General features: G+C 34.4%; 1 protein-coding gene across 1 annotated transcript; it reads left to right on the top strand.

Annotated features, from left to right (window-relative positions):
* Window positions 1-11,744: 11,744 nt before the first annotated feature.
* LOC141641278 (protein FAR1-RELATED SEQUENCE 5-like) lies at window positions 11,745-13,839 on the top strand. Its single transcript, XM_074449949.1, has 3 exons — window positions 11,745-12,229; window positions 12,297-13,053; window positions 13,624-13,839. The coding sequence occupies exons 1-3, from the start codon at window positions 11,745-11,747 to the stop codon at window positions 13,837-13,839; spliced, it is 1,458 nt and encodes a 485-aa protein (XP_074306050.1).
* The last annotated feature ends 819 nt before the right edge of the window (window positions 13,840-14,658 follow it).

Below are 14,658 nucleotides of genomic sequence, written 5' to 3'. Positions count from 1 at the left end.
ATATAGGTGAGAAGGATGCTGACATGATTCTGATTATTTAAAGGCACTTTTTGAATCACAAGATGACTTTTACTATGCTTACCAAGTTGATGAGGATAATTGTTTGGCTAAAATATTTTGGGCAGATGCACAAGCAAGAATGAATTGTTTAAAAAATTTGCCCTTCTCTCTACTTTACACTTTAAAAAATTGTTTTTTTCCGGAAAAATTTAAATGAGTGACGGAAATCCTTTTTTTTAATTATCTCTTTAATTCGTACAATTATGATAATTCGTACAATAATGATAATTCGTACAACAATGATGGATATCGATTTCAAAACGATTGGAATGCCGAACAACATTATCGGTACAACGATCAACAATATAGTTACGGTAACGGCGAAGGTAGTGGTTATGGAGACGGTAGTAACACGGGAAATTACGAGGAAGCTGAAAATACGCAAGACAATGAAAACATGCAAGAGAATGAGGTAAATTTGACGCATTTTTGTATTAAACACGCGTACAACATTACCCAGAAAAATGATTTCGTGTGAGATTCACGAAATGGCCCAGGAATTGTCGTCCAAAATACACGAAACTGTCCAGACCAATTCGTGCAAAACACACGAAATAGCCCAGACCCATTCGTGTGAACTACACGAAATGGCCCAGGTTTTTTCGTGTGGTTTACACGAAATGGCCCGGGTTATTTCGTGTATTTCACACAAATGGGCCCAGGCTGTTTCGTGTATTTCACACGAATGGACCATTTTTTTTTTTTTTTTTTTTTTTTACTTTTTTTTTTTTTTGTAATAAACGTTATTGTGTTTTACATTAATGGACTTTTATTTGTTATTTAAATTTTAAAAAAACGTTTAATGGATTTAATTAGGAAAATTATGAAGATCCCGGTGAAGAGAATGTTGATTACGGTGATAATTTTGTATTTAAGCATCCGTTTAACACATTTGAAGAAGCATTTGATCGTTGTGATGAAGTTGCATATGGGTTAGGCTTTCATTTGGTAAAGGCTAAGTATCACATGGAAAAGAGTCCTCTGTATAAAATAGTGAAATGTGACCGACACGGACCGTATAATAGCAAGGCTAAGGATCCCTTGAAACCGCAAAGAAAATCGAAGACCAAAAAATTTATGTGTCCATTTTCATTAAGAATGATTAAAAAAGGTGAAGGTGTGTGGGTTGTTGTTCCGAAGTGCGGTGTGCACAATCACAAGTTTGGAAAGTTTCTAGAAGGTCACAAGCGTAGAGCGAAATTTATCAAGAACAGAAAGAATTGATTAAGCGAGATCGGCGAGTCTCACGTGAAACCGGGATGGTTAGACATGCTTTTACGCTTCGGTATCCCGATCAACCGCCCCGATTCGAAACAAATTTATAATGAGAATGCCCGATTGAGTGCGAAGGATAAAGATGGGAGAAATAGTGTGCAATATATGTTGCATTTAGCGAACCAAGCTAACTACATTAGTGAGTCCGTCAAACATCCTGAAACAAAAAAACTTACACATGTTTGGTTTACTCATCCGAGGCGGTGAGATATTTAAAGCGTGGCCAAATGTTATTCTAATCGACTCCACTTACAAGACAAATAAATACGGTCTTATATTGGTTCAATGTGTAGGTGTCACACCTGTTGGAAAAAGTTTTTTGATAGGTTACGCGTTAATTGAGAATGAGGATAAAGAAGGGTATAAGTGGGTTTTGAGAAGGTTAGAGTCATTGTTGGAACCAGGTGTGAGGCCAACAGTCATAGTTACGGATCACGAGCGTGGTCTACTTGTCGCACTTCTGTTTGTATTTCGTACTTCCCATCATTTCTTGTGCTTATTTCACGTATACACTGCAATTGAGGCTAGAGCAACGAACATGGAGAGGAATGGTAATTTTGGGAAAGCGTTAGCACACGGTGCTTGGAAGAAAGTTGTTGAAGCTAAAACATTTGATGAATGAACCATGGAGTGGAATGAGTTGCGGAAAAAATATTGTTGTCATCCTGCACTTATCAGTTATCTTGAGTTGACTTGGTGGCATAAAATCCATATGTTTGGCAAATGCTTTACTAATTTGGTGCTTCATTTTGGCAACACAACTACGTCTAGAGTTGAGTCCGCTCATGCTCAATTGAAGATGTGGTTAGGATCAGCTGAACTTACTCTTGACAGTATATGGAAACGGGCTGATGTTATGCTCCACGGGCAACATATTGAAATTCGTAAAACGCTGGAAGATTCTATAAGCAAGACAGTTGTTACTAATATGTATTATGGGAATATATTTTCAATGTTGAGTGGAAGAGTTTCGGCGACCGCCATTGAAGCAATGTTAGTGGAATATAATCGTGGGACTGATTTGGGTTATTATTCGGAGGAGAATTGTGGTTGCACATTATGGACGACCCATAAGCTATTGTGTGCTTCTCGGTTACATACAGTTTTCCATGAAGGTAAAAAAATTCATCCGGATGATTTACATGTGTTTTGGTCACGGTTAGCCTACACGGATTCCAGTCATCGGCGTTCTCGCCATAATGATGTGATGGAGGACCTTTTCGATAAAGTTCGGGCGGCCCACCATTCGGTCCAAAGAGATGTAATTGAGTCATTGTTCAGTAAGTTGTATCCTGAGGACGAGGTTATTGAGGAACCTGAAATAAAAGATACACGCCGTGGTCGTCCAAGGAAGTCCAATACCCGTAATAAATCTGCTTTCGAACATTCCAGACGTAGTTTCCCGAGTACGTCAACCAGTAACGGTGAAGGTATGCTAATATTTAGTTAATTTAAATTAATGTTAATATTTAGTTAATTTAAATTTTTAATAATTGTTTTTGTTTATATTTTTACTTAATTAATTGTTAATGTTAATATGTAGGTGGTGATGGACCCCCTCTTGAGCTTAATTATAACTGTATAACAGACGTCGGTCTTTTCGATTATCAGTATTGTATGCCTGAGGCGGTCCTTGATGGTTTTTTAGGGTTTTTTAACCCGGAAGGTGATGGTCATTGTGGTTTTCGGGTTATGTCGCATGCAAAAACAGGAAATCAAAAAAATTATCTCGAGATGCGAAAATAGTTGATGGTGGAGTTGCAACAGAACATCTATATGACTATCTACTACGGTGAGCGAAACAGTGCTTGTAGACGAATCAAATGGGCTCATCATACACCATGTCATAAGCCAAATTGGATGGAGGCCAATGATTTGCATGGTTTTGCAACATTGTTCAACTGGACAATATGTTTCGTGACTCTCCAAGTTAACCTAATCGGTGAACGTGTATGGACCGGTTCTAACACGTACCTACCTCTACGACCAGTTCCAGGTGTCAGGGCCCCATATGGTATTCTATGGATTCTTTTTACAGGTAATCATTTTCTGCGTCTACGCATGGATGATAATTGTGCCATGCCTCCCGTCAGCGAGCAGTGGATCAATAATCGGCATAATGACGTAGTGTATTATGAAAACATTTATACCGAAAGACTTGATTTGTGGTGGCAATTTGTATTTTCGGGTATTATGTTTAACCCGTTTACTTAGTTATTGTAATATTTTAGAAATTTGACATATTGAACTTAGTTAATTGAGAATTTATTATGAAAACATGTCCAACCAAATTGAAATTACAAGTTCAACATCTAAAAAAAAAAGAAGTCCAACATCTAAAAAAAAAGAAGTCCAACATCTAAATAAAAACAAGTCCAACATCTAAATAAAAACAAGTCCAACATCTAAAAAAAAAAGAAGTCCAACATCTAAAAAAAAAACAAGTCCAACAAAATAATAACAAGTCCAACAAAATAAAAAACACAACTCCAACAGAATAAAAACCAGAAGTCCAACAAAATAACAACTAAAAGTCCAACATCTAATAAGTACGCCTACTAGTGGTAGGCTCTGATCTCGACCACCTTTGGTCATCATCGCGGCCTCGACCTCTGCCTCGTCCCGACTCGACCTCCTCCTCATGACGACCCCTACCACGTCCTCCGGATCGTCTGCCTCTCCCTCTACTACCCTCCACAACCGGGGGTCGACCAGTGTACGCACGCATCTGACGATGAACGTTCCTTAAAAAGTTTGTCACTTCTGCGGTCACTGCAGGGTCTTCAACATTGTCGTAGTGCGAGAACGTCTGAATAAGAGACTGTCCAACCTGAAAATTACGATAACAAAGATATTAAAAAATACCAAAAAAAAAAGCGAATTAGTAAATAATATTAAATATAGTTACCGTAGTCGGAAAGTGGGACCTCGCCAAGGGCACTTGATCAGCATCCCGAGGAACATTCATCACGTAAGGATGCGAATGTGAGACAAACCACTCCATATATCCTACCCCATAGGAATGTGGTGGGTGAGCGGGCATCGACACCCTATCCAAATGTGTCATGTGCATCTTCCAATTATTCCACGTGTAGTCTAAAAATGCACCGTCATACTGCACATCATAGGAAATGGACTTCACCGGACGGTAGACCTTGTCAGGTTGTACCATTGGGGTCGGGATGTTCTGCATGTACCCAAACTGTCGAAGACATCGATCTGGCTGATACGGCTCAACAATATCAATAAATCTCAACAACCCATGGTAAACACTACGCGGGTGCTCAGTCTTCGGGTGGTCAGGGTACGGTCTCCAAGCTACCGTCTCAATCGGCATCATATCAAGCTGCTCACGATAGGAAACCAAAGCTCTCCCTGCCTCACGTTGTGGCACCGCAGTAGTGAACCACAACATAGCTCTAGGTGCACCCGGAGGGGCCGTCAAAGTAGCCATTGGCCTAAATGCCGGAAAGTACTCAAAAATCCAAGACTGCAACAAAGTCAAACAACCGCACAAACCTTTACAATCAGACCTCGTCGCGATCCCCATTTGCCTATATAGATATGCAAGTGTGCCGGCACCCCAAGCAATCCCAGAAATACTACCAACATCTCTAAGCATCGGAAAAGTGTTAGCTCGCACTCTATCACTGGATTTATCAACAAATAACGTCGAACTCAATAAAAGCATCAAGTAGCCCTGAGCCTCCGATACCATTCCCCGCTTGTCTCCTTCAACCAAATCTTTCAAAGCTTTTTGTAAGATCAAATTTCCCTTGTAAATCCTTGCATCCTTATCAGGTCCCCACTGACTTCCCAACTCCGCCTCAGTCATACCCAACAACTCCGACACGCCAAGTATCGGATGTGCCATATCTGCATCGGGTATGCTACAAGGAAATCCATCAATCTCGATCCCAAGAATCTCTTGCACATCATGTAATAATATCGTCATCTCACCCCATGGCATATGGAAAGTGTTGGTGTCTGGCTGCCACCTCTCAATAAAAGCACACAACAATGGCATGTTCAAATGTTTATGCATGATGTTGGGCAAATGACTAATCCCCGAATCCTCAACTAACTTCCAAGCTGCCGCCGACAATTTCCATGAACGAAGCTCGGCCAAAGATCGCTCTCTAGTATATTTAGTCAACAAACGCTGCAACTGAGGCTGACTCCACAAAAGGTAAGATATGTGTCCACCAAAACTCGGAATCAAATCCGGTACTCTTTGGTCCTCCCGATCTTTGGCCCTCTCAATATCCAACTAGTATCTTTCCCTCTAGCCCTTACTTTCCTCCGCGGCTCAGGAATCGAAGTGCTAGACCCCTCACCATAGACCTCAAATCTACCATGGATCCCCCGCCTAACACGTAAACCAGAAGTAGCCTCCACATTTCCCGCCTCCCGATTTCCTAAGCACCTCATTATCCATCACCTCATTTTCCATCACCTCATTTCCTACCTCCTCATCTTCCTCTTCCTCGTTTTCCGACCCCTCATAATTTCTCATCTCATCCGCAAGCTCTTTCTGATATTGCTCGAACTCGCCACCTTCATAAAAATCTGTCTCAGAAGGCATAGAAACTTCTCTCGAACCAAAACTAGTACTACCCATCTTGAAAGTAATTTTTTTCGAAGTGAAGCATGAAGTTTGTTTCGACGTTCATCACCATCGGCCATCTGCATTAACGAACAATTTAGTTACGTAAAATTACAAATAAAATGCTAATTTAAACGTAATAAAAAAAATATTAAACTAATTCAAATCTAATATTACAAATAAACTAATTCAAACGTAAATATAAAAATAAAAAACATAATATTCGAACTAAAAAATAGAAAAAAAAAAAAAACAAAAGTACACGAATTAAGTAAAATTATTTCAAACACCTAATTTACGAGTTAAAATAAGAAAAAAAAAAATTAAACGGATTAAACTAATTCAAATCTAATATTACAAATAAACTAATTCAAACGTAAATATAAAAATAAAAAACGTAATATTCGAAGTAAAAAATAGAAAAAAAACAAAACACAAAGTACACGAATTAAATAAAATTATTTCAAACACCTAATTTACGAGTTAAAATAAGAAAAAAAAATTAAACGGATACAAATAAAACTAATGCAAACATAAAAACGTAATATTCGAAGTAAAAAATAGAAAAAAAAGTACACGAATTAAATAATCGAACACTTAATTTACGAATTAATATAAGAAAAAAAAAATTTACGGCTAAAAAAAAAAATTAAACGGTTAAAAAAAAAAAAAAAAAAACCGGTCCATTCGTGTGAAATACACGAAAATGGCCTGGTCCATTCGTGTGAAATACACGAAAAAACCCAGGTTTTTTCGTGTATTTCACACGAAATAACCCAGTTTTTTTCGTGTTTTTCACACGAAATGTGCATCGTTCCCAGAAATTTCTGGGTTTCCAGAAATAATTCGTCCTTTTTTTTTTTTTTTTTTTTTTTTTTTTTTTAGTTTCCGCATTCAATCAAACACAACAAATCACAAACAAACATCCTAATTTTGGCTCTAATCATCACAAATCTATACCTAAATCAACCTATACATAAATCTATACTAACCAAACAAATTTAATTGGGTTACAAAACAAAATTAAAAAACATACCTTCTTCTACTTTGGGAGGAATGGAGGACAAATCCGTTTGAATTTTGAAGCGATTTGTTGAACAAAGTTGTTGAAACGATTTTTAAATTTTGAATTTGAAAAAAAAAAGGGGAAAGTTGTTGTTGTTGTTGGGTATGCTGGGTTCAACGTGAGGATGAGTGTTGTGTATTTTTTTTTTTTTTTTTTTTTTTTTCAAAATTTAATTCAAAATTTAATGCTGTGTTCTATTTTTGAAGCGGGCTTGAAGCGGTTTTGAAACGGTTTTTAATAAAATACGAAACTCGAGAAGAAATAAAATACAAACAAGTTTTTGCTTATTTATTGTTTAAGGGCAAAAAGGTAATTTCTAGGGGCGATATGAGTAAAGTTAGGGGCGATCTTTAGCAAACCCGTTTCTTTTTCATGTGTTTGGTGTAGGATGGTAAACTACACTATACCCATTTTCTTTCTCGGCTCTTTGACTAAGATAAGTGGTGTAAAGTAGGATGTTTATTTTATTTTATTTTATTTTTCTGTCCATGTGTGAGATATCCATTTTTAATTTTGAACTGAAATTCATAAAATTTGAAGTAGAATTATCAATGGTAAGGTATTATAAGAATAACACAGAATTAACAATAACACCAGAATAACCGCACAATAACACGTGATAAAAAAGAGTAAAAAAATCAAAGTACTAAAAAAAATCAAAGTGACACCGGAATAACATCACAATAACACCAGAATAACAGCACAATAACAAGTGGTAAAAAAAAGAGTAAAAAAAAAAATCAAAGTAGTAAAAAAAATCCGGAATAACATCACAATAACACCAGAATAACAGCACAATAACAGGTGATAAAAAAAAGAGTAAAAAAATCAAAGTAGTAAAAAAATCCGGAACAACATCACAATAACTCCAGAATAATAGCACAACAACACGTGGTAAAAAAAAAGAGTAAAAAAATCAAAGTAGTAAAACAAAATCAAAGTGACACCGGAATAACATAACAATAACATCAGAATAACTGTAACCCAGAATAACAACACAATAACATGTGGAAAAAAAAAGAGTAAAAAAATCAAAGCAGTAAAAAAAATCTGTTACACCGAAATAACATCACAATAACACCAGAATAACAATAATAGCAGAATAACAGCACAATAACACATGGTAGAAAAAAAAAGAGAAAAAAAAATCAAAGTAAAAAAAAAAGCACAATAACACGTGGTAAAAAAAAAATCAAAGTCGTAAAAAAAATCAAAGTGGCACCGGAATAAAATCACAATAACACCAGAATAACAACACAATAACATGCGGTGAAAAAAAGAGTAAAAGAATCAAAGTCGTAAAAAAAATCAAAGTAGTAAAAAAAAAATCAAAGTGACACCGGAATAGTATCACAATAACAGTAGAATAACATCATAATAACACGTGGTAAAAAAGAAAAAAAATCAAAGTCGTAAAAAAATTAAAGTGACAACAGAATAACATCACAATAACAGCGGAATAACAATAACAGCACAATAACATGTGGTAAAAAAAAAGAGAAAAAAAAATCAAAGTCGTTAAAAAATCAAGTTAAAAAAAAAGCACAATAACAGCATAATAACACGAGGTAAAAAAAATAAGAGTGAAAAAAATTCAAGCAAAAAAAAATTTGGTACAAAAAGAAAAACAAAAAAAGGTAACATAACGAGAAAATTAGAGAAAAACATAAGAGAAAAAAAAATCAAAGTTGTAAAAAAAAGCATAATAACACGAGGTAAAAAAAAGAGAAAAAAAATTAAAGTAAAAAAAAAAAGAGTAGCATTAGAAAAAGGAGAAAATAAACTAAATAACAATGCTTTTATATGACAACTAAGATTAATCTTGGCCACTCATCTCTAATGTAATCTAATGGTTGAGATTCCCCCAACTCACAACTCACCATAGAGGCAAGATCAGGCAAGATCTGGTGAGTTTGACACTTTTCGTGAGTTTCCCCTGCATATATAAGCAAATGAGTTGACAAAACCCAATTATCAAAATTTGAGCCGTCATAATCTTCCCAGCTCTTTTTCTCTCTTTCTCCCACTTTCTCTCTCTACTGATCAAACACTCTGTTTCATCTCAAAACCACGCGAAATTTTTTCATCAGTTCTTCAAATTTTGATCAACAAATTTGATCAACAAATTCATCAGTTCTTCAAAATTTGATCAACAATTCATTCATTATTTTGATTTTTTCAATTAAAACTATCAATTTGTTCATCAATTTTTTGAAATTTGATCAACAATTCTCCGAAAACCCTAATTCTTCAAATTCGACTGAAGGTATTGATATTCTTCCGATTTCTGATTTAATAATCGAATAACTTCAGTAATTGAATCAAATAACAAATTCGACTTGATTTACGTGTTTTTTCCATAAATTTCAGACTTCAACGATCTTTGAATTGACGATCAAACGCTTACTCGCTTGATAATATTCTTTGATAATCAAACAACGATGAATTCAGGTGTGAATTTGTGACATAATCTTTGATATAATAATGTTGTTATTAGGTTGATAAGTTTTTTGTAAAAGTGCGATTGCATGAAGATTGTTTTCATATTGTTACTCATTTTGTCATTATAATAACAATAACAACTACATAATATAACAATAATTGCATGTAGGTTTTCATTCATGATATCATTCAATATCTAGTATTTGAATAACTGGATTACAATAATACAATAACTGCCTTACAGTATTAAAATAACTTTGATATTACATTAAAATAACTGTGTGTGCATTGTGGTGGACTAGGCTACCAATTTCACTAAAACCCTCCCCTCTCTGATAGAATAATTGCATTTGTATAATACAATAACTGCATTATAACGTTAAAATAACTACTGTAGCAGAGATTGTTTTTTTCATAATAAATACTACTTTATAGGATCTGACAAAAAAATCCTTACAATATCTACTCTTTAATAATGAAATAACTTTAATACTACATTAGAATAACTGTATGTGCGTTGTGGTGGACTAGGCTACCAATTCCACTAAAACCCTCCCTTCTCTGATAGAATAATTGCATTTGTATAATACAATAACTGCATTATAACGTTAAAATAATTGCTGTAGCAGAGATTGTTTTTTTCATAATAAATACTACTTTATAGGATCTGACAAAAAAATCCTTACAATAACTACTCTTTAATAATGAAATAACTTTAATACTACATGAAAATAACTGTGTGTGCATTGTGGTGGACTAGGCTACCAATTTCACTAAAACCCTCCCCTCTCCGATAGAATAATTGCATTTGTATAATACAATAACTGCAATATAACATTAAAATAACTGCTGTAGCAGAGATTGTTTTTTTCATAATAAATACTAGTTTATAGGATCTGACAAAAAAAATCCTTACAATAACTACTCTTTAATAATGAAATAACATTAATACTACATTAAAATAACTGTGTGTGCATTGTGGTGGACTAGACTACCAATTTCACTAAAACCCTCCCCTCTCTGATAGAATAATTGCATTTGTATAATACAATAACTGCATTATAACATTAAAATAAGCTAGCATAGCAGAGATTGTTTTTTTCATAATAAATACTAGTTTATAGGATCTGACAAAAAAATTCTTACAATAACTACTCTTTAATAATGAAATAACTTTAATACTACATTAAAATAACTGTGTGTGCATTGTGGTGGACTAAGCTACCAATTTCACTAAAACCCTCCCCTCTCTGATAGAATAATTGCATTTGTATAATACAATAACTGCATTATAACATTAAAATAACTGCTGTAGCAGAGATTGTTTTTTTTCATAATAAATACTAGTTTATAGGATCTGACAAAAAAATTCTTACAATAACTACTCTTTAATAATGAAATAACTTTAATACTACATTAAAATAACTGTGTGTGCATTGTGGTGGACTAGGCTACCAATTTCACTAAAACCCTCCCCTCTCTGATATAATAATTGCATTTGTATAATACAATAACTGCATTATAACATTAAAATAACTGCTGTAGTAGAGATTGTTTTTTTCATAATAAATACTAGTTTATAGGATCTAACAAAAAAATCCTTACAATAACTACTCTTTAATAATGAAATAACTTTAATACTACATTAAAATAACTGTGTGTGTATTGTGGTGGACTAGGCTACCAATTTCACTAAAACACTCCCCTCTCTGATAGAATAATTGCATTTGTATAATACAATAACTGCATTATAACGTTAAAAAAACTGCTGCTGCAGAGGTTGTATTGTTTTGTTTTGTATATAATCTAAGATATTGAAATTAATAATACCATAACAGTTCTCCTGTTTTAATGTTTCCAGGCATTGAAATTAATACTACCAATGCAACAACTTTTTCTACAACTACTGTTGCGTGCCTCGAAACAGGAGAAAATACTATCCATAACTGGGATTGAGATATACTCCGGTGGCCGTGAGGAGTGGAATAGGATGGTAGAAAATGGTTTCAAACCTGCTCTGGGGTTAATGTTTGTAAAAAGTGGAGGAGGCAATAGAGTTTTACAATTTATATCTTTGTGGCTTGTGGTTTCATACCAAGAAAGTACACACAAACAAGATTCCGTGATGGTTTGATAGACAAAAAATCAATGGTCTGCAACAGACATGGATTCAAAGAGGATCGCAAAAAACTCAAACCTGTTGTTGAATTTGAAAACACAGAAGAGAAAAAGAAGAGGAAAAGGTCTGTAGAACCAAAGAAAACAAAAATAACAAGATTTGGTTGCAAGGCAAAAATGCGGTTTTGTGCTGTATTCAATGACCTTAAGGAGCTAATAAGGTATGCTATTGATACGTTTTATGAAGGTCATAATCACAGACTCTGCTCACTCAAAGAACGGGAATTCCAGAAAAACGTAAGAACACTTAACCTTTACATGAAGCAGACAATTGTTAACAATTGTAAACTCAACATCGGGGCTACCAAGACTTTTAGAATTCTGGCGGAACAATCAAATGGGTATGCAAACATTGGTGCATCTCTCACAGAATTCAAGAACTTCAAAAGAAACATTAAATGTTATATAGGTGAGAAGGATCTTCGACATGATTCTGATTATTTAAAGGCACTTTTTGAATCACAAGATGACTTTTACTATGCTTACCAAGTTGATGAGGATAATTGTTTGGCTAAAATATTTTGGGCAGATGCACAAGCAAGAATGAATTATTCCTTGTTTGGGGACACCATCACCTTTGATCCTACTTACGGTACTAACAAGTACCACATGGCCTTCACCCCATTCACTGGTGTTGACAACCACAAAAAATCGGTGACTTTTTTGCAGACTTGCACTTGTCGATCATGAGAATGATGGGTCATTCATTTGGGTGTTTAAGAAGTTCCTTGATTGTATGGGCAACAAGGAACCTCAGTGCATTCTTACTGATCAAGATCCGGCAATTAAACTCGGGGTGCGTTCTATATTCAAGCAAGCAAGACATCGTTACTGCATGTGGCATATAATGAAAAAACTTACCGATAAAGTTGAGTCACAGATTTGTAAGGAGACTGACTTTGTTGAGCGGATATGCGGAGTTGTTTGGGATACTGACTTGGAACCCATTGAGTTTGAAGAAAAATGGACTCAAGTGATTAATGACTTTGAGTTGAATGATAATACTTGGTTGACATACATGTATGGCAAAAGGCACAAATGGATACCTGCTTACTTTAGGGATTTACCTTTAGGCTGCCTTTTGAAGACTACACAAAGATCAGAGAGTCAAAACAGTTATTTCAAAATATTTGAGAGCATAGATGGCACACTTGTAGAATTTTGGTTGCGTTTTCAAAGTGCAATGGAACAACGCTATAATCACAGATTTCTTGATGCTGCAAGTGACAGCACATTGCCACAGGTTTCTTCTAAGACAATGATTGAAAAACATGCCTCTAAAATCTACACACATACTGTTTTCTTTGAGTTCCAAGAGCAAGTGCAAATGGCTCCCTGTTCGTGTGCCGTTAGGGGGTTTTCTGAGCAAGGAAACATGCACATTATAAATGTTGAAGTTTCCTACAGGAAGCATAGAATATTTCAGGTTATTCAATTTTATAAACATAATTGTCTTTTTACTTTAACATACAATAACTGTGATAAAAGAATACAATAACCGTGTTTTACCATTAAAAAATCATGTGAAAACTATACAATAATCACAATTATGCTTTACAATAATTGATGTTGAGTTTATTTGCAATTGTTCTGATTTTTTTCCATAAATATATTAATTTGATAATGCTTTACAGTAATTGATAATGCTTTACACTTGCCAATTTGTTACAATAATCAAGGATATGCTTTAAAATAATTTGGGAAGAGCTTTGCAATAATCAGATACATGAGAGCTTTAAAATAATCAGAGGTATGCTTTACAATAATTGGGCAAACGCTTTACAATAATCAGCTACATGAAAAGCTTTAAAATAATTGCATTTGATCATTTGAATAACTTAATAATCATGTGAAAACTACTTTGTAACATTATATTAAACATAAAAAAACTGAAGGACTTCTACCTTGGTGTTAATTTCTAGTCTGCATAAAATAATTCATGTTGAACTATATAATAACTATGTTTGCCTTTTAAAATAACTACACTGTAATGCAGGTTGCTTACAATAACGAATCAAAGGAAACAACATGTACGTGCAAGATGTTTGAGAGGAAAGGAATCCTTTGTAAACACATTATATCGATTATATCAGGAAAAGGACTGCAAAGCATACCGGAGCAGTACATCGAAACTAGATGGACGAAGAAATCATATAGAAAGCCTTTGTATGGACTGGATGGAAAGTTATTGCAAGACTACGATCCCATTTGATTTGAGAAAGTTGGAATTATCAAGGGTATGGTCGAGTTTTATGCAACAATAAGTGTTCTTAACTCGATGCACGAAAATCAAATCAAGGAGCTAAGTTTGATGTTTTTACAATTCCGAGAGAAAATAAATCCAACCAAAGAGAGCTTGACAAAGGATCAAGAACTGGAAATGCTCTTAGGTTGTTCAGCAAAATCAAATATTACTGTTCTTCCACCAAAGATTGCAAAAAACAAAGGAAGCGGCATGAGAATGAAATCAAACAAGGATAAGGCAATTGAGAAGGCGAGCAAACCGAAGAGGCTATGTAATAACTGCAAACAAATGGGACACCATGACAAGAGAAACTGTCCAAATCCGTTTGTTGAGCATGCTTTGGAGGAAGAAGATGAAGAGGAAAATGAAATGGAGGATGAAGATGAAGAAGAAGAATGAAAAATGCATTACGCTTTAAAATAATCAAGATTACGTTTTAAAATAATCCATATTATGCTTTACAATAACCGCAAGATTGCAAAATAATTGTGTTAACTTTTTTACAAATAATCAGGGGTATACTTTACAATAAGTGTGTTAGACTTTTACAATAATCAAAGTTATGCTTTACATTAATTGATGTTGAATTTTTTCGCAATTGTTCTGATTTTGTTCATTTAATAATACCTTGCGCTATTACAATAATCATGTGAAAACTATAGCATAATCACAATTATGCTTTACAATAATTGATGTTGAGTTTATTTGCAATTGTTCTGATTTTTTTTCCATAAATATATTAATTTGATAATGCTTTACAGTAATTGATAATGCTTTACACTTGCC

The sequence above is a fragment of the Silene latifolia genome, chromosome 2 (genome assembly GCF_048544455.1).
Source record: "Silene latifolia isolate original U9 population chromosome 2, ASM4854445v1, whole genome shotgun sequence".
In the NCBI taxonomy this organism is placed as follows: domain Eukaryota; kingdom Viridiplantae; phylum Streptophyta; class Magnoliopsida; order Caryophyllales; family Caryophyllaceae; genus Silene; species Silene latifolia.
This window is presented reverse-complemented; position numbering and strand designations above follow the sequence as displayed.